Genomic DNA, 21,746 nt, shown 5'->3' with positions numbered 1-21,746 from the left:
AAAAATGTAAGGAAAGCTAAACCCACATGGCATTCAGCAAAGTATATGTTTATACCAAACCAGTTTTACCATTAAGACAACTCACCCAAAACTATATTCAACTATTTTTAAGGAAATGAAGAATGAATTTAGTGTAGACAAATTTGCTAAGCTAATGAAACACTCTGTGGAAGATTTGCTTCCTAAATTCACTCCTTATGCCGCCCTTTTCTCATCCTCCACACTAAATAGACGAAGTAATTTAAAACCTTAATATGGTGCAAATAAAAAAAAATCCATCCCATATTTTAAGAGGAGAAGCAGCAAAAGATTTTGAACCTTATTGAAGCACCAAATATTTGTTTTTCTCTTTGCTCTTTTAATGCCTTAGTAGAGCATCTTTTACAAACAAAGCGATAGAAGCCCACTGTGATGAAGAAATTTTAAAAAGTTTTGATTAAGCTAATTTTGTAAATGCTTACAGTGAATGTTGTTTTACAGTTCTAATATTTTCCTTGCCTTAAAGTTTTAACTATAACTAATAAGAAATGAAGAAAATGCAATCATTCCACATGATTAAAAAAGAAGAAACACATCTTTGGTCCACTGTCTTCAAGCTGACAAATGGAATGTTGATCCATCTTCCCTATAATGCTGCCGTGAGGCTTTCTTATAGAATAGTAAAGTCAAAAAGTCTGAGAATGTTTAAAACCTGCTCAAAAAGTACAAAGTAGATTATTATAAATGGATCTTGACACAGGAAATGCAACACATTTGTTAAAATTATAAAGAAGTTTTTCAAGAATGCTAGCATTATTATAATGTTGTTTTGTTATTTTGCAGACAATTGCTTTTTGGTTGAAATTATATTTAACATTTTCTCATGAGAAACATACAATACAGCTTATGTGGTTCATATTAATTTATTGAGAAAAGAAAAATAGCAGCCAAATAAAATTAACTGCTATTAACTTGATAGCTCTAAGAATAAATATAATTCAGCTTCATTTTATCTAAAGAGTATTTTACCAGAACATGCCCATGGGCTCTGTAATCAACCTACTTGGCACATTTTTAATGCTCTTATAGAGCTGAGAGTGGAAAACACCGAAAGCAGTCCTGAGTCAGCCCTCACGGAGCACATTTCAGTCAGCCTACCAGTCCCCTGTGCAGGGGACGCTGAGGCCTGAGCCTATGCAGTGGAGACCTGGAGAACTGTGTCATGCTGAAGTCAGGACTGTCAGTGTGCCACCACCAGAGTGCTATGCATGGGGCCCAGCAGGTGGGTGCCTGTCCCTCAGCCCCCTCCTGACCTCACTTTCTTCCCTCAATGGTTTCCAGCATTCACTCCCCCTTTTCTGACCACACCTCTCCTTAGTTCCTGCTTACAGGTGAGAACGAGGCATTGTTTCTCCATTCCTGAGGTACTTAGGATAATGGTCTCCAGTTCCATTTGGGCTGCTGCAAATGACATTATTTCACTTCCTTTTATGGCCGAGTAGGACTCCACAGACTCCTATACCAGGTCTGACAATTAAGTTTGTGAACTTGTCCTAGAACAAGTGCTGCACACCTCATTGCTGAGTATCACTACAGTTATCTTCGAGGCACTCCCCTTGGGAAGCTGTGCAGTGACACCAGTGCCTAGTCCACCCTTCAAAGCAATTTTGGAACTCTTTCTGGACTGGCCATCAGAGCTGTCATACAGCACACAAAAACATAGAACAACAATCATGAACACTCCTCAGCAAGACACCACCACACGTTCACAGGAACACAGCTGTTGACGCTGATGTACCAAAGTTAGGAAACCTTACTGAGTTGATCATGCAGTTGATAGGCATTTGTGCGGTTCCATATCTTTACAGATGGGAATAATGCTGTGATAAATGTTTGAGTGCAGGTATCTTTCTGACAAAATGACTTCTTTTCCTCTGGGTAGATACACAGCAGTGGGGTTGCAGGACTGAATGGTGGGTGTGCGGTCAGCCCTGTGAGGACATTCCACTCTACTCTCCAGAGAGGTGTGCTAGTTCACATTCCCACCAACAGTGCATGAGCATTCCCATCTCACTGCAACTGCACCAACATCTATTCTTTTTTACTTTTTAGTGGACTTCTGCCAGGAGGAAGGTGCTGTCTCACTGTGGCTTTACTTTGCATTACCCTGAAAATTAGTGATATTGAGCATGTGTTCATGTTTGCTACCCATTCGTCTCTCTCCTTTTTGAGAAAAATCAGTTCACATATTTTTCCCACTTTTCAATGGGGTTATTTGCTTTTAATATGGTTTTTAATATATTTTTATACATCTTTCCATATTCAAAAATTAATCCAAGAGAGATGAAATACTTGAATGTAAGGCATGAAACCATAAATACTTAGGAAAATCTCTTCTAGACGTAGGCTGAGGCAAAGAGTTTGTGACTGAGACCAAAGACAAATACAGCAGCTACAAAAATAAATAAATAAATAAGGTTTAGTTAAACTAAAAAAGCTTCTTCACAGCAAAGGAAGGAATCAACAGAGTAAACAGCAACCTATAAAAGGGGAGAAAATACTCCCCAGCTATCATCTGGCAAAGTACTAGTTTCCAGAATCTGCAAAGAACTCAAACAAAACAGCAAGAATAAAACAAACAACCCTATCAAAAATAGGCAAAAGATAGGAACAGACTTTTTTTCAAAGAGGTATAGAAAAATAGCCAACAAACATATGAAAAGAATGTTTGACATCACTAATCAACAGAAAAATGGTAATTAAAACCACAATGAAACCACCTTACCCATTACAGAAAGGGCCACTACAAAAAAGTCAAAAATGGAAAGATGCTGGTGTGGTTGCAGAGAAAGAGATGTCACACACTGTCGGTGAGACTGCCGATGAGTGCGGTCACTGTGGAAAAGAGTCCTCAAAGAGCTAAAAGTAGACCCACCATTCCCTCCATGATCCCACTAGGGGGTTTCTCCCCAGAGGAAAAGATCTCATTTTATCAAAACACACCTGCCCTTGAACGTTCGTTGCAGCACCGTTCACATCTGCAACGATGTGGAATCCACCTGAGTGCCCATCAACTCGAGAGTGGATAAAGAAAAAGTGGTCTGTATGTACACGCGGCCACTACCTAGCCACAGAAAGAATGAAATGAGTCATTTACAGCAACACGGATAGAACTGGAGACCCGTTACCCTGAAGGAAGGCTCTCAGCAGTGGAAAAATGCACACGTTTCTCACTAGCAAGTGAGCTCTAAGGGAAGGGTGCACAGGGTTCCAGAAGATCCAAAGGGCGCCAGAAGCTGAGCAAAGAAAGGACGAGAGGCGAGGCCCCAGACTCAGAGGGAGGACGATGGGTCCGGGGCCCCAGACTCGGCAGGAGGAAGAGGGGTGGGGGCCCCAGACTCAGAGGGAGGACGATGGGTCCGGGGCCCCAGACTCGGCAGGAGGAAGAGGGGTGGGGGCCCCAGACTCAGAGGGAGGACAATGGGTCCGGGGCCCCAGACTCAGAGGGAGGACGATGGGTCCGGGGCCCCAGACTCGGCAGGAGGAGGAGGGGTGGGGGCCCCAGACTCAGAGGGAGGACAATGGGTCCGGGGCCCCAGACTCGGCAGGAGGAGGAGGGGTGGGGGCCCCAGACTCAGAGGGAGGACGATGGGTCCGGGGCCCCAGACTCGGCAGGAGGAGGAGGGGTGGGGACCCCAGACTCAGAGGGAGGACAATGGGTCCGGGGCCCCAGACTCAGAGGGAGGACGATGGGTCCGGGGCCCCAGACTCGGCAGGAGGAGGAGGGGTGGGGGCCCCAGACTCAGAGGGAGGACAATGGGTCCGGGGCCCCAGACTCGGCAGGAGGAGGAGGGGTGGGGGCCCCAGACTCAGAGGGAGGACGATGGGTCCGGGGCCCCAGACTCAGAGGGAGGACGATGGGTCCGGGGCCCCAGACTCGGCAGGAGGAGGAGGGGTGGGGGCCCCAGACTCAGAGGGAGGACAATGGGTCCGGGGCCCCAGACTCGGCAGGAGGAGGAGGGGTGGGGGCCCCAGACTCAGAGGGAGGACGATGGGTCCGGGGCCCCAGACTCGGCAGGAGGAGGAGGGGTGGGGGCCCCAGACTCAGAGGGAGGACCAGGAGTTGAGGGCCTCAGACTCGGGGTTAGGATGAGGGGTCCAGGGCCCCAGACTCGGCAGGAGGACTAGGGGTTGAGGGCCCCAGACTGGTGGGGAGGGGGTGTCTAGGGCCGCAGACGTAGCTATCCGCACAAGGAGCCTTGTCCTGGCAGTGGGCACCGTGAAATCACCACAGAGTGTCCATACATCAGAGACTTCTGTGCCCCCTTAGTATTTTGACATTTATTTTTATTTATTTATTATTTATACCAGATGGACTGGGGGCACAGCCACCTCCTGGAAGGCGAACCCCAACTCTGAAGGCATCACCGGCTGCTGCCTGGGTTTTTGACTCAATACTGTTTCTCACTTAATTTTAATTACCCGGAACCAGGAAATTCTCACTTCCTTCAGGAGACTTCCCAAGAGATTCTTCCCCTCAGTCCGCACTGTTGGTTAACGTTCACCCTTCCCAACTTGTTAAACTAGTTTCTTTAAATCCTTAAGTATTCTGACTTTAGTCAGCGCACAAGTCTGAGACAAAGCCCAAGACACTCCTCATTTGACCAGAAACGGGGAGCAGCAGGGAGGTTGGAGGAGTTTGCTCTCAGCTGAGTGATGTATCAGTAAGTTTAATTTTGTTTCGTTTTGAAAGATTTGTTTCATGCTTGTGGGTTCCAATGCAAATTGGAAATTATTCTGATTTGGGAGTCTAATCAATTTTTTCCTTTACTTTTATTGGAGAATGTAATAACATATTAAGGTTAACACCTTTTATTTTAGGAAACCAGGCTAATGATTTTATTTGATATTTGAATAGTTTCATACATTGAATATTAATTGGAAAATTGGATGTGAGAACCAGGCAGTCACAGCGCGAGGAAGGGCAGGCAAGAGCCTGAGGCGGTTGTATAAGTTTGTAGAAGCAGAATGGGGTGGGATGGATGGAAGTACTTCTCATCTCCGGTCCAGAGCTGAGAATACATGTCCCTCGTGATCCTTCTAAATTATTCATTTAACTGACACATAGAAAAGAGATAAAATACCCAAGTTGTGTAGGAAAATCATAGTTTAATCCTCATTCTACAGCTGATAAATATAACTGAGCCTCAAAAAATAAATATGAATTTTAATATCCTTAAAAAATATTTTGCCTTTTAAGATAAAAACATTGAAGAACAATATAAAAATAATTTGTGCATAAGAATATAAAAAAAGAGAATAAATAAGTGAGCATTTTTGTATATTAATAGATCTGAGGGAAGTTTACAGGAAATAAATCTTGAATGCTTTTTAGCCCTCACTTTCCTATCTGGTCTAGTCTACATTTTTCTACATTTTTGACATTATTAAAGATTAATTCTCCATCTACAAATACAAGGTCAATTAGTAGAAAGTGTTCAAGATAAGGAAGGAATTACAAATATCTTTCCTAGTGCTGTTTATCTAGAATTGAACTTTTTACTGGTAATAACTGGATATCTGTATATATCCAGTATATAAAATTCAGTTAAACAGAGAGATTTCTGGACCACAATCCTCACAATAGATTTAATGCTTTGCAGCCATGTGGGATGTTCCCTTTACACCTGCTCACTCACAGCCACAAATTAAGGTTGAGGTCGTTGAAACACAAAACAAAGTAAAACACACAAAAAAGCTCTTCACATGTAATTTATCTTATTTATAGGATTTGTACACAATAAGATTTACCTTTTAAATGGATGATAGTAGAAACAGTATTATAATTATTAAAATATTATTTCTCTTAATAGGAATCTCTAATCTGAAAGAGAAAAGTTAGTGACTCCATACCAATAAAAAATCAAATTAATCCACTTTTTCTTTAATAACTTTAACAGTCATGCATTTATTCAGATACTATTACGTGCTAGGGCACCATTCTTGGCATCAGGGGCATAGCAATGAAAAAACATATGGGGTAAATTTCTTTTAGGGCTTATGTGAATGTCAGTTAGGTACTATTAGCTAGTTAAAAACAAAATAAATACACCAGAAGCTAAATAGACAGAAGAAAATGTCATAAAAGGAGAGAGACAGGAAAAATAGAGTAAAATGAAAACCTAGGGGGAGTAAAAGATGTGCATCTGTTCAGTACTTGGAGAAATGCTTTGGCCTTCTGGTTACCTTCCTTTGTCAAGACTTTTAAAGTTACCCTACAGGTCCCAAATCTTTGTAAATTGCTTGGTACCATTCTCTATTCAATACTTTATACATATTGGCAGCACTGAGTTTGGTTTTCCTCAGCTTGTGGTTCAGAGGGTGAGAGGGACGGCGAGAGGTGCTGACACGCTCTGCGCTCTTCCCCCTGATCAGCTCTCAGGGGGTTTCTCATTTGAATTGCACAGAGGTCTTTATTTGTTAGTTTCTTTCCCCTGCGGGTGATCTGAAAAAATGTATTCTTTCTTTGTTGTGCACGCCAGTACCTAGCAGAATGCTTGCATGTACATGTCAGTTGGACTGTTTGATTATTCTTCACATTTATTTGGAAACAACTACATTCCAACCAGCAACCCACCAGCTCCTGGCCATTAAGATCTTCTCTGACTAATGTGAGATTCATGCCATCTTTAGAGACTTCTTTTTCACAGAAATATTTTGTTCGCTTTTCCAGTAAGCTACTCTATATTTAAATACAGTGATAAAAATAAGTGTAGCTGCATTTATAGTATTTAGTACTGATTTTTTTTCTACAAATGAATAACTATGAAATAGATTCCTTAGATTACCTCATTCCTAAAAAGAGGCTTTGAGTAACTTTGCATTTCTGTTTGCCTCACACAAAAATTGCAGAGCTGTGCTTCACTCAGTTACTTGCCTCCCTATAGATGAGGGTGTCTCCCACATGGACTATTAAAAGCAAATTTTGACTTTTATAAGAGTAAGCATAGAAAGACTTCAAGTAAAAACAGGTGCAAAAAACAAGGACTGGTCACTATAGTCTACAAACCAAATTTGTCCCTTGAATGGGAGACTCCCTTGATCTGCAATGGCGTTTTGGGCTCTGCTCCAAAAGCTCAGCACTGTTAGTATAGGTGTAGGATCAGATGCAGAAAAGCCTGGGAAGGCGGGCAACCCAGAACTGAACAGGAGTAGTTATTATCTCTGACAGAGCATAATCCCAAGTTTAAAAATGTAATTAAAGCTTTATCAGAATGTATACATACAAATATATGTGTACACACATGTGCATGCATTTACACATGGAAACACATATGTTCATATTTTCTTTTAAAATCGTATATATTTTAAATAAGATGTAAAAAACAAACACATCTTTATTAATCCATTGTTATATATCTTTACAGGAAAATGTCCTGACAATCATTTTTTAAATTTTTTTTATTAAATATAAACACATAGATCATGTATACACTAATGCATATATAGGGTACAATGTGCTGATTTCATATAGAATTATGAATGCTTACATCGCACTGGTTAATATATACCTCATCTCATTTACATAATTATTGTGTGAAGACATTTATACTCTATACTTAATAGATCTGCCATGAACCCTTGCTATTAGCACCATAGGTGTGATCCCACCATTCACCCTCCCTCGATTTGACTTCCCCCCTACCAGGCTGTCCCTCCTCCTCCCTCCTTCATCCTGGGCCATAGTTGTGATCTGTTCTTCATATGAAAGTGTGAGTGATTGTAAATTGGTTTCATAATGGTACTGAGTACATTGGATATTTTTCTTCCATTCTTGAGATACGTAGGATGTGTTCCAGCTTTATCCATGTAAACCTAAAAGAGGTAAAGTCTCCATCTTTTTTTAAGGCTGCATAATATTCCATGGTATATTGTGGTATACATATACCACAATTTATTAATCCATTCATGGGTTGAGGGGCACTTGGGCTTCTTTCATGACTTGGCTATTATGAATTGAGCTGTAATGAACAATCTGGTGCAAATATTTTTGTTATAAAGTGATTTTTTTGTCTTTTGGGTATACACCTAGTAGAGGAATTGCAGGATCAAACAGCAGTCTACTTTTAGATCCCTGAGTATTCTCCATACTTCTTTTTTTTTTTTTTTTAGAGAGAGAGAGACAGAGTCTCACTTTCTTGCCCTTGGTAAATTGCCGTGGCATCACAGCTCACAGCAACCTCCAGCTCTTGGGCTTAGCCAATTCTCGTGCCTCAGCCTCCTGAGTAGATGGGATTACAGGGGCCCTCTGCAACTCCTGACTATTTTTTTGTTGCAGTTTGGCAAGGGCCGGGTTCAAACCTGCCACCCTCAGTATTTGGGGCCAGCACCCTACTCACAGAGTCACAAGTGCCACCCATATTCTCCATACTTCTTTCCAAAAGGGACATATTAGCTTGCACTCCCACCAGCAGTGCAGAAGTGTTCCTTTTTCTCCACATCCATGCCAACATCTATAGTTTGGGGATTTTGTTATGTGAGCCACTCTTATTGGAGTTAGATGATATCTCAAAGTGGTTTTGATTGGCATTTCTCTGATGATTAAAGATGATGAGCATTTTTTCATGTGTCTGTAGGCCATGCTCCTATCTTCTTCAGAGAAGCTCCTATTCAAGTTCCTTGCCTGCAATGAAATGGGATTACTTGTTTTTTTTCTTATTAATAAGATTGAGTTCTCTGTGGATTCTCGTTATCAAACCTTTGTCAGAAGCATAACCTGCAAATATCCTCTCCCATTCTGAGGGCTGTCTGCTTGCCTTACTTACTATGTTCTTGGCTGTGCAGAGGCTTTTTAGTTTGATCAGATCCCAGTAATGTATTTTATGTGTTGCTTCAATTGCCCTGGTGGAGTCCTCCTCATAAAATATTCTCCCAGGCCAATTTCTTCAAGTTTTTCCCCTGCACTCTCTCCAAGAATCTTTATAGTTTCATATCTTAAGTTTAAATCTTTTATCCAGTGAGAGTCAATTTTTGTTAATGATGAAATGTGTGGGTCCAGTTTCAGTCTTCTACAAGTCGTCAGCCAGTTCTCACCATTTGTTAAATAGGGAATCTTTCCTCAATTTATATTTTTGATGGGCTTATCAAAGATCAAATGATGATAAGTGTCTGAGGTCATCTCTTTGTTCTCAATTCTGTTCCATACATTTACCTTTCTATTTTTGTGTCAGTACCATGCTGTTTTGATCACTATAGATTGATAGTTTGAAGTCTGATTTGTTCCTCCTGATTTGTTTTTATTTCTGAGTAATGTCTTGGCTGTTCAAGGTTTCTTTTGATTCCATATAAAATGAAGTACTATTTTTTCCAGATCTTTAAAGTATGACAGTGGTGCTTTGATAGGGATTGCATTAAATTTGTAAATTGCTTTGGGTAATATGGACATTATAACAATGTTGATTCTTCCCAGCCATGAGCATGGTATGTTTTTCGATTTGTTAACATCTTCAGCTATTTCTTTTCTCGGAGTTTCATACTTCTCTTTATAGAGATCTTTCACGTCCTTGGTTAGGTAAATTTCCAAATATTTCATCTTCTTTGGCACAACTGTAAAGGGAGTAGAGTCCTTGACTGTTTTTTTGGCTTGACTATTATTGGTATATATATGAAAGCTACTGAGTTGTGAGTATTCATTTTGTATCCTGAAATGCTACTGTATTCCTTGATCACTTCTAAGTTTTGTAGTTGAGTTCCTGTGGTTTTCCAGGTATAAAATCATATCATCTGTGAAGAGTGAAAGTTTGATCTCCTCTGACCCTATTTGTATATTCTTGATTGCCTTCTCTTGCCTGATTGTGATGGCTAAGACTTCCATTACAATGTTAAAAATCAATGGAGACAATAGGAACCCTTGCCTGGTTCCTGATCTGAGTGGAAATGTTTTCAATTTTACTCCATTCAATACGATATTAGCTTTGGGTTTGCTGTAGATGGCCTCTATCATTTTAAGAAAAGTCCCTTCTCTACCTATTTTCTTAAGTGTTCTGATCATGAAAGGAAGCTGGATATTGTCAAAAGGTTTTTCTGCATCTATTGAGAGAATCATATGGTCTTTGTTTTTTAGTTTGTTTATGTGATGTATTATATGTATAGATTTATGTATATTCAACCAACCTTGAGACCCTGGGATAAAACCCACTTTGTCATGGTGTATAATTCATTTGATATGTTACTGGATTCTATTTGCTAGGATCTTATTGAATATTTTTGCATCTATGTTCATTAAAGATATTGGTCTATAGTTTTCTTTTCTTGTTGGGTCTTTTTTTTTTTTTTTTTTTGTGGTTTTTGGCCGGGGCCGGGTTTGAACCTGCCACCTCCGGCATATGGGACTGGCACCCCACTCCTTGAGCCACAGGTGCCACCCTGGGTCTTTTCCTGGTTTGGGGATCAGGGTGATATTTGCTTCATAGAATGTGTTGGGAAGTATTCCTTCTTTTTCGATGTTTTGGAAAAGGTTAAGTAGTATAGGTACTAGTTCCTCTTATAAGGTTTTGTAGAATTCTGATGTGAAGCCAACTGGTCCTAGACTCTTCTCTCTTGGGAGATTTCATACAGTTGATTCTATTTCAGTACTTGATATAGATCTGTTCAGCATTTCCAATTCTTTTTGATTAAGTCTAGGAAGTTGGTGTGCTTCCAAGTATTGGTCAATTTCTTTCAGATTTTTATATTTCTGAGAATAAATTTTTCTGTAGTATTCTTTAAGGATTCTTTGAATTTCTAAGGGGTCTGTTGTTATTTTGCCTTTGATATTTCTGATTGATAATATTAGGGACTTTAATTTTCTATTTGGTTAGGTTGGCCAAAGGTTTATCAATTGTGTTCAATTTTTCAAAAAACCAACTTTTTGATTCATTGATCTTTTGAATAATTCTTTTGTTTTCGATTTCATCTAATACTGCTCTAATTTTAGTTATTTATTTTCTTCTGTTGGATTTGGAATTGGAATGTTCTTCCTTTTCCAGTTGCCTAAGATGTCCCATTAAGTTATAGACTTCCTCTCTTTCTGTTCTCTTGAGGAAGGCTTGCAACACTATAAATTTCCCTCTTAGGACTGCCTTTGTAATATCCCACAGGTTCTGATGATTTGTGTTTTCATTATTGCTTTGTTCCAAAAATTTGGCAATTTCCTTCTTAATCTCATCTATGACCCAGCTATCATTTAGCATAAGATTATTTCGTTTCCATGTCTTTGTATAAGTATGCAGATACCTGTTATTTGTGTGTTCAACTTTTATTATGTGATGATCTGAGAAAATACAAGGAATAATTTCTATACTTTTAAATTTGCTGAGATTAGACTTGTGACCTAAGATGTGATCAATTTTGGAGGATGTTCCATGGGCTGATGAGAAGCATATGTATTCAGTTTCGTTAGGATGAAATGTTCTATAGATGTCTGTTAAATTCAATTGTTGTATGGTGAAGTTTAAGTCCAAAATTTATGTGCTTAGTTTCTTATTGGAGGATCTATTCAACACTGTCAAAGGGGTGTTAAAATCTCCAACTATTATGGTGCTAAAAGATATTAAATTGTTTATGTCTGTTAGGATCTTCCTTATAAAGTGAGGAGCATTCTGGTTGGGCACATAAATGTTAATAATTGACATCTCATCAGGTTGAGTGTTTCCCTTAACAAATATGAAGTGACCATCCTTGTCTTTCCTTACTTTTGTTTAAAGTCTAATGTATCTGCAAATAAAATTGCCACCCCTGCTTTTTTCTGATTTCCGTTTGTCTGGATTACTGATGTCCATCCCTTTACCCCAAGTCTATATTTATCCTTTAAGGTAAGAAGAGATTCTTGTATGCAGCAGATATCTGGCCTGAGTTTTTGTATCCAGTCAGCCAACCTGTCCCTCTTAAGAGGACAATTTAAGCCATTCACATTAACTGAGAGTATTGATAAGCCTGGTAATACTTTGGGTGCCAAGTTTTTCGAAAGTCCAGTGGACATTTTACATCTTTTCACCACTGTGGAAATTGGGTTTTTATCAAGAATTTCAGAGTGAGTTTACTTTGGTGGTAGAGCATTGTGCTGGTCATTATGGAGGATGGATCTGAGAATATCCTGAAGAGCTGGTTTGGTTATTGCAAATTTCTTCAATATGTGTGTATGTCATTAAAGTATTTAATTTCTCCATCATAAATGAAACTCAGTTTAGCTGGATACAGGATCCTGGGTTGAAAGTTGTTTTGTTTTAGGAGATTGAAGGTTGATGACCATCCTCTTCTGTTAATCTTCTGGCTTGAAAAGTTTCAGCAGAGAGATCTGCAGTCAGTCTAATATTCTTCCCCTTGTAGCTTATGATTTTCTTACGTCTGGCTGCTTTCAGGATTTTCTCCTTCATATTAACTTTGGCAAAGTTAATTACAATGTGTTTAGAAGATATTTTATTTGGATTGAGTCAGTCTGGGGTTCTGAAACTGTCTGCTATCTGAATTTCAGTATCTCTTGCCATACTTGGGAAGTTCTCCTCAACTATCTCTTGGAGTAGAGTATCTGGGCCTTTTGGACCATCCTCTTCTTTAGGGATTCCTATAATGTGAATGTTTGCTCTTTTGGAGTGGTCGCACAATTCTCTCAGGGAATGATCTGTTTTTGCTCTCTACTTCTCTTCCTCTTTGAGCATTTGGCAGAGTTCAAAAACTTTGTCTTTAATGTCAGAGATCTTTTCTTCTGCCTGCTCCATTCTGTTACTGAGGGATTCTGCTGTATTTCTCAGATCTTTGAGGGCTGCAAGTTTTTGCCTCAATGTGTCAAAATCTTTGAATTGCTCCTTGAATTTCTAATTCCAACTTTACCTCCAACTTTATTTGCAATGCAAATTCTGAATTAGATTTCTGACATCTCAGCCATTTGTTTATGAATGGGGTCTTTTGTTTTGTCTCCTTTTTCATTCCTTTGGGGAGTTGATCTACTCTGATTATTCATGTTGCCAGATTTTTTCTGCTGATTCTGCCCCATGATTATTTTTCACCATTTGGCTAAAGAAGCTGGTAAGGTGAAATTGAATTGAGGGCTCCTGGAGTTGTAATTAACGAGCCCTTTACCAAAGAACTGGGACTTGTGATTGTGGCTTTTCTCCTATAGCTTTACAAAGGTCTCATTGAGTACTACAGCCTGAAACTCTGGGGACCTGCTTAGTGTGATGGGGCTAGATGGCTCTGACCTATATTCAGCAATTGTCTCTCCAATCCTAGTGAATCAGTGGCTTTGGGCTGAAATCTCAGCTGTGGAGATATATAAGCAACTTAGACACCCCCACCCTCTGCACAGGTGACAACTAGAAGAGGAGAATCCCACACTCCCACAACAACACAAGCAGGCTACAACCTTTGTGGGTCCCTGGGTGATCAGCCCAGGTCAAGAGTTCCAAACCAATTGCCCTGGTCAACACAAACACAGATCGGGTGGGAGAGTTAAAAAGGTCTTCAGCATCCAGGTAGCGGGTGTCCACTGGCAGCTCAAGTGTAACTTACTCCGGTGCTCTGTGGAGTCAGAAAGGCCTGCCCAGCAAAATATTCCGGGGGGCTGGTGCCTCCTTCATCACACCCAGGCACTGGTAGCCCCACAGGGCTGTGGCCTAGTTCCCTCCAAAGAGCAAATGAGCCAGGGATTTGGGCCTGCCAGAGTCAGAGGGAAGTCAATGCCTGTCGGTCGAGTGACCACACCCTGCCACCAGCCATCTGGGGGAGTTGAAGTCTGATTACCTCAGGTACTCAATGGAAACTGGGGAGTGTTTCACCTGAGCTCATTTAAAACCAGAGGTTAACAAAGCAATAAATGTTTTTCACCCTCAGAGACTGTGCCTCCCCCCCAGCCACTCTACTCTTCTGGTATCCCTGCAATGCAAGGTCTAGCTCCCTTTGGCAGCCCATAGAATTGGGGAGGTGTCTATCCAAAATTTGACCCTTGTGGGATCACTCTATTAATGCTGCTGCTAAGTGGGAGGTGTCTCCACTTGGGTTCCTGTACCTCAGTGGTTCCCAAGCCTCCACCTGTCGTGCGGAGACCCAGGCCTCCACCTGCTGCTGAGTTGCACTTTCTCAGAGCCAAGCCAGACACCTTCCCCCCTGTGCCTTTCTGCACTGTTACCAGATTCACAGTTATAGCATAGCTGCACTACCTCAGACTGAGTAATGCTCAGTCTTAACAAAGAACCACGAATGTTCTGGTCTCTGCAGGGGTTGGGCTTCTAGACCACCAGGCCAGGGGAAGGGTAGACGGTGGGAATTCAAAGTGGCAGGGAAAATATTTGTTCAACCCTCATGCCAGACAAGAAAATGCCCAACGTCACATCAGGGACTCTCTGGAGAAGGAGTCCCAGTTTCCAGCAACTCGCTCCTGTGGGGTGAGAGAAGAGGACCTCAGCTCACCACTCACTAGTAGAAATCCCACAGCAAGCAACTCTCCTGGGGGAGGGGATGGACATGTTTCCTCCTTGGAGTGGGTTCTGTACCTGAAATTTGTTTCCTTGGAGTCACAGCTTGCCTCAGCAGGGAAGATATACAGTAATCAATCTCTTCTCTCAACTCAGCTCCCACCCTTTAGCTTTGTTGGGTTCTTTCTGGCCATAATCTCTCCCTCTGGATGGGAACTTCTTTTGAAAGCCAAGCTTTAATCAGCTATCATGCCCCACTATCCTTTGCTCTTGTTGAATGTAAAAATTGGAGTTAGGGAAAATAACCCGAGGCTTGTGTTCTATTAGCAGAACACAAGGCACATTGAAGCAAAATGAACTAAAAAACAAACAAACAACAACAACAACAAAATAAAACAGACACAGAGACACACAAACAATCAAAAACAAAACAAACAAACAAAAAAAAAACTCAAAAAGCCTGATGTAAGCACTCTCAGCAACCATAAGAGAAAGGGGAGGGCTCAGCATCCGTAGCCCAGTGGCCAGAGCACCAGCTACACACACCAGAGTTGTTGGGCTCAAACCTGGCCCAGGGCCCGCCAAACAACAATGACAACCACAATCAAAAAACAGCCAGGTACTGTGATGGGTGCCTGCAGCCCCAGCCCACAGGAGGCTGAGGCAAGAGAACCACTCATCCCAAGAGAGTTAGAGGTTGCTGTGAGCTGCAACACCACAGCACTCCACTGAGGGCAACATAGTGAGACTCTGTTAAAAAAAAAAAAAAAAATGGAAGCAGAGGAAAAAAATAATAATTTTTAAAAATTTTAACAATAACTCCTACAAGAAAGAAAAAAGAAAAAATGTAAAAAGGATGAGCAAAGAGAGAAAAATACAATAAAATTATTTATATATATGTAAAAACATAGAACTATATATACCTTAGAGATCGACTTTAGTAGGAATATATTTATGTTGCAATATGCTTTCTAGACACCAGGTGGTGCTGTGAGTGGTTCCCAGGCTTATACCTGTTTCCCAGCTTAGACTGTTCTTGGTGTCTGTTTGACCACTCCCCTGGCACCTAGACCCCGCTGAACTGTTCATTCCACCAATGTCAAAAAATCTTCACAGGCAAGGTTCCACAAACTCTCCCCACAACAGTTCCCGTGAAATGCAGGACACTCTGGGCCAGTTCCGAGTATGGGACAATTGTCTGCCAGTGAGACTCAAATTGTTGTGCATGGCCAGCTCAAAAAGGTGCCTATGGCAACTGCCATCTCCCAAATTTTAAAACAATGGCTTCTTCCTACCTGAGAGCTTTCCCATCTGAGTGTCTCTCCTGCTGCTGCCTAGCTGTGGTGGTGCCACACCAGACAGCACCTCTACCCTGGCCACCTAATTCCTCTCAGAAGTCCACACTTCACCAGTCTTTCCACACAACACCTAGTTTCCCCATGAACTGGGAACTGTAATCCTTCATGGGAGTGTGGGGAGTGCTGGTTGCTGCCGCTGACCCCCTCCACTGCAGCCACCACACAGAAACTTACCTGGCGGTCTCCGCAGCTCTGGATTATACTCTAAGTCCAGTAATTGGCCACCTTACTGCACACCCCAAATTGCCACTCCACACCAATATTCCACACCGGGAATGGTCTAGCCCACTCACTCTCACCTGTTGTTCCAGGAGAGCTGAACGAAACGTCCTTCCCATCCACCATCATGCTGTGCCTCGACAATCTTTAATTTAAACATATTCTTTAATTAAAAACAATTTCCATCTTGGTAAAGGTTTACACACAGAAGTCAGTGCTGTGCTCCAAGCACCCTGCAGACGCTGCCACCTGTAATAATGAGCAGTCCTCTCGCTGATTATTATACACTCAACATTGTTTCCTTAACATAAATTCTCTGCACAAACCCTTTAACAATTCTTGAAATGTCATCTCATGGTTAATTAACTCCTCTAATCCTAAATTTCTTTCATCAAAGACTATTCTCTATTCCTCTGGGTAGTTGAAATATATGTCTCTCCAGTAGAATGTAGCATTTTACAGCCTCCTCAGGTAAAGGTTTCTTGTTCCCCCACCCTCCGAAAGGAGTCTGACCTTTCAGTTCTGCATTTGTGCTCAGTAGCATCAGAGCTTCTGTAGTTGATGTTCAACACCCTAGTAAGGCATTTCCTGGATCTCCTTATCTATGTAATCTTCCTGTGAAATACCACTCTCATTCCACATCCTGGACATTGTGATGACTTAGAATGACTCTATCTGAATCATAACTCTGAACTTCTGTTGCTATTCTAACCTCTTTTTTTCTTAGCTGTCTTAGTCACTTTTAATGCATCAGGTTTTTTTTTTTAATTAATTCACTGACTCTTCTAATCTTTAAATTCTTCATACCCATCAGTTGCCACTCTCAACACATACACACACACACACACACACACACACACACACACACACACACACACACAGAGACAAACTCCTCTTTGCTTCTCCTGTCATCCTTAGGTTAATTATTTAATCAAATTTTTTAACAATGTCTTAAACTCCACTAAACTGTCCTGCCCCACATCCTTTTTTTTTTCATTCTTACTGGCTAAATTCCAGGTACAATACAGCCCTCTGGAAATGGTTAACTTCCTCCAGTCCCCTGGGGATGCTGCAGGAACCTCGCACACATGGGGACGCCCCTCTTCCCCAAGCCCCTGACTCTCCCCTGTTTCTGCTACAGCTTCTTAGTCTGTTCTCCATGATGGCTGTTCTAACTTCTCCAGCTTCTTCAAATCTCTATTCCTCATCATCCACCTTCTCATCTTTCTGCTACATCAAAGAGATAATGTAATCGATAAATTAGATGAGAGTTCTTTCAACTTCCTGACATCAAACCAACAAACATACATGGAGCTGCTCACATTCTCAAAAGTGCCCATGTTCCCCAGTCTGTTAGGTTGAACCATGTGAAAGGGTCAGTATATGACCACTTTGACCTGCTCAAAAGGTAATTTCATGGGGAGCCCTAATAGTTTAGAATCTATGACTTTCAAATATGCTTTGAGCACAATCTTTCTTCCAACCTCAGAATACCCACGGATGAGTTTACACAATTGCCTATACATACAAAACTGCCCATCCACAAGGAAACAAAAATTCTCAGCTCGGTGCCCATAACTCAGTGAATAAGGCACTGGCCACATCCACCAAGGCTGGTGGGTTTGAGCCCACCCTGGGCCTGCTAAATAACAATGACAACGGCGGGTGGTGCATGTGGCTCAGTCGGTAAGGCGCCGCCCCCATATACCGAGGGTGGCGGGTTCAAACCCGGCCCCAGCTGAACTGCAACCAAAAAATAGCCGGGCATTGTGGCGGGCGCCTGTAGTCCCAGGAGAATCGCTTAAGCCCAGGAGTTGGAGGTTGCTGTGAGCTGTGTGATGCCATGACACTCTACTGAGGGCATAAAGTGAGACTCTGTCTCTACAAAAAAAAAAAAAAAAAAAAAACAATGACAACGATAATCAAAACATAGCGGGGGTGTTGTGGCAGACACCTATAGTCCCAGCTACTCGGGAGGCTGAGGCAAGAGAATCACCTAAGCCCAAGAGTTTGAGGTTGCTGTGAGCTGTGATGCCAGAATACTCTACCAAGGGCAACATAGTGAAACTGTGTCTCAAAAAAGGAGAAAAAAAACTCCATTAATTCCATGTACTTTGATGACTCATCTCTCTTTCCATTCACAGTCAGACTCATGAAAAACTATTATTGAGACTTACTGTGCCACTCCCTCGTTTCCGATATTTTCTCCAGCTCACAGATGTTTGACCTGAGGCCCTTCTGCTGTCCCTTTCCTGTCATGATCACCTGTGATTCCCCGTTGCTTAATTCAGTGGATAATCTAGATTTTCATCTCATTGGATTTCCCAGTGACATTCAACACTCGGAGTCAGTCCCTCCTTGAATGCTTCTTTTTATCATTGTTCCTGTACTTGTTCTTTTCTTTATTTCTTCCAAGCTTTTCATTATTTTCTCTGATATTCAAGCTCCTGCATCCTTTCTTTGTACCTTACAGGTGAGTCTTTTTAGAATTCTTTTCTGGGTTTTTCTTGCTTCTAGTCTTTCAATTTAAAAAACTCTTACATGCCTACCACATTTCAGGAACTGAGAACAAAAAGGTGAGTTTGGCCGAGTGCCGGCTTCCTCACCTGCATAAAGCCAGAGGTTAGCAATGCCTAGGGCTAGGACAGACTGCCACCATTTCACAGTAGAGTAAGATTGCCTGAGTAAAAGGAGTGCATATTCAATATGTTTTTATTTGTGTCATCAAACTCATCTACCCCTTTATCTATTAGTAATATTTAACTTCCAGTTTGCCATTTGACTTTTATTTTTAATGAAACTTGGATAAACAAAATGTATAACCTTAGTAGTCAAATTACTTAGAATTTCTTTTGATGAGCTTTGCCTGCATATGACGTTTTTGTCATTTTAAAATATGATGGCAAAGACTAAAAATAAGCCAAGATCATGATATTTAAAATGTCCCTGTAGGAGTAAAGAATGTATAATAACAATTCTGTTTTATAGACTTATAAAAGGTCAGTTTGTAACCTGAAATTACTAGACCCATTCCGTCCACAGCTAATGGTAGTTCACAAAATTATGCACAGGCTATTTCCTTTTCTTAATTTATTAGCCATACAAATTTTCTAGGTATTGACTGAGTTAAAATCCAGTCTTGATCTTCAGAATAAATTAAACAGAAAATTTCAGGCTCATTCATAGGGGTCATAATGAGGAAATACTGAGAATATTTGTATACCAACCAAGAATCTACGTAACAATATCATAAGCTCAATGCTGCTTTATTTCTACAACAGTCACAGAAATGTACTCAATTGCTCTCAAAACAGGACTTGTAATACACGAAAGAGTGTTAAAGGCAACAGTAAGGGAAAGAGAGAGAGCAGTAAGTGAGCAGCAAATATAAGACAGCCCGGAGCTGAGCTGATGTTAAGCAAAGGTATAAACAATGCACTTCAGCAGCATTACCTGAAAGACCAGTACTGAAACTGCTGGTGATATATGAGATGATTTCAGCTAAGATTTATTTTAATGTATATTAGGGAAAATACAGCTAATAGATCAAACTCAGTACTTGATGAATGTTATTGCTTAACTGGCCGTATTTAAAAGACTCTATTTTAAAATTTTAAGGAAATTGGTTTAAAGGTATTAGTTGATATGTTAAAAATTGTGAGGATTGAAATCTGGAAAACACTATAACAACTCACATAAAGAGCAATTCAATTTTCTGTTAGGTGAGAATGCCGATCCCCCTCCTTTCTCTTCTCTCCCTTCCCCCTCCCCCTTCCCACACTGAATTTAATAGTGTTTTTCTCTCATGTAGGAGTATAGTTGTTTATCATATTACATCATACTGCTTTCATATTAGTATTGAGAACATTGGATGCTTGCTATTCCATTCTTGTGATACTTTACAGAAAAGAATATGATTCAGCTCCATCCAGGTAAATATTAAAGATGTAAAGTCTCCATCCTTTTTGCTACCTGAATAGAATTCAATGATATACATACACCACAGTTTATAAATCCATTAATGAGTTGATAGACCCTTGGGTTGATTACACCTCTTGGCAATTATGAATTGAGCTGCAATAAACATTCTAGGGCAAATGTCTTTGTGATAAAATGACTTCTTTTTTTCTGGGTAGATGCCTACTTATAAGATTTCAGGATAAAATGGAAAGTCTAATTTTAGCTCTTTCAGGATTCTCCACATTTCTTTCCATAGAGGTTGTATTAGTTTGCAGTCCCACCATCAATATTAAAGTCACCTTCACATGACCATCTCATGACCTTCATGTGACTTTCACATGACCACCACATGATCTTTCATATCTTTCACATGACCACCACATGATCTTTCCATATGACCTTCATGTGACAACAGTGACCTTTCACTTGATGTTCACATAAACTTCACACAATGTCCATGTGGTTATGGCATGACCATCACAGGACATTCATGTGACCCTCACATGGGCCATCGCACAATTGTCACATAACTTTAGCTTGATTGTCATGTGACTTTCACTTGGTCATCATGTGGTCTTCATATGATCTTCACATGACTCTCATGTTGTTGTCATGTGATGTTACCTAATTATCATGTGACCTACTTGTGATCATCCTGTGGCCATCATGTGATTGTCACTCGATCATCTTTCGGGACATCACATCATCCCCTGTGACCTTCATATGACCACCACACAATCACCACATGATGGTCACCTGATCATCGCATGACCGTCACATTATCTTCACATGACTCTTTTTTTTGAGATAGAGTCTAATTTTGTCCCCCTCGGTAGAGAGTCATGGCATCAGAGCTCACAGCAACCTCAAACTCCTGGGCTCAAACAATTCTCTTACATCAGCCTCCCAAGTATCTGGGACTACAGATGCCCACCATAATGCCCAGCTATTTTTAGAGACAAAGTCTCACTGTGGCTCAGGCTGATCTTGAACCTGTAAGCTCAGGCAGTCCACCCACTTCAGCCTCCCAGAGTGCTAGGGTTATAGGTATGAGCCAGTGCACATGGCCCTCACATGACTTTCATGTGGTCATCATCACATGACCTTCACATGATCATTGCATGACCTTCATGTGAACATCACCTTTACTTGAATATCATGTGACATTCCTATGAACATCACATGACCTTGATGTGACCATATGTGATCATTGTACAACCTTCACTTGATACCATGTGTCGTTCATGTTATCATCACATGACCTTCATGTAATGTCATACAGCGATCACATGATCCCACATGCACCACATGGCATTCACGTGAAACCCATATGACCATTGTGTGACCTTCACATGAGCATCATGTGACATTCACGTGATCATCATGCAACCTTCATGGGACATCCACATGACCATCACTTGCCATTCCTCTGAGCTTTATGTGATCACCATGTACCCTTTTATGACAATCCTGTAATCATCACATGATCATCACATAAGGTTCACAAGTTCCCTTTTCTAAACAAACAAAGGCTGAAGAAATTTGTCACCACTAAACCTGTATTATAAGAAATACTGGAAGAAGTTCTGTAAGTTGAAAGAAAGAATGCTATTTAGTAACATGAAAACATCTAAAAGTGTGTACCTCACCAGTAGAAATAAAAGCACAGCAAAATTCTGAATACACTCACATATGGCAGGTGTAAATCACTTACACTTTTGCTGTGGATGTGAGAAAACATTGTTGAAAATAATAACTGTGCTCTGCCCTGAATAACGTGTTT

The 21,746-nt window shown here is 40.9% G+C and overlaps 1 protein-coding gene across 2 annotated transcripts in view; it reads left to right on the top strand.

Moving 5' to 3' along the window:
• The first annotated feature begins 4,615 nt into the window (after window positions 1-4,615).
• The window catches only part of LOC128582409 (transmembrane protease serine 11G-like), a 56,966-nt gene continuing 39,835 nt past the window's right edge, over window positions 4,616-21,746 (top strand). The window contains exon 1 of one of the 2 annotated variants that reach the window (XM_053587247.1): window positions 4,616-4,703. Coding sequence is in view for 1 of the 2 variants with exons in the window: in XM_053586681.1 (XP_053442656.1) it covers window positions 4,696-4,703 (8 nt within the window). In the remaining variant the exon portion in view is untranslated. The remainder of the gene's footprint in view (window positions 4,704-21,746) is intronic. The other variant, XM_053586681.1, reaches the window with a different exon arrangement.

This window comes from Nycticebus coucang, chromosome 1 (genome assembly GCF_027406575.1).
Source record: "Nycticebus coucang isolate mNycCou1 chromosome 1, mNycCou1.pri, whole genome shotgun sequence".
In the NCBI taxonomy this organism is placed as follows: domain Eukaryota; kingdom Metazoa; phylum Chordata; class Mammalia; order Primates; family Lorisidae; genus Nycticebus; species Nycticebus coucang.
Note: the sequence above shows the minus strand (reverse complement) of the source record. Positions and strands in the feature narration are given on the sequence as shown.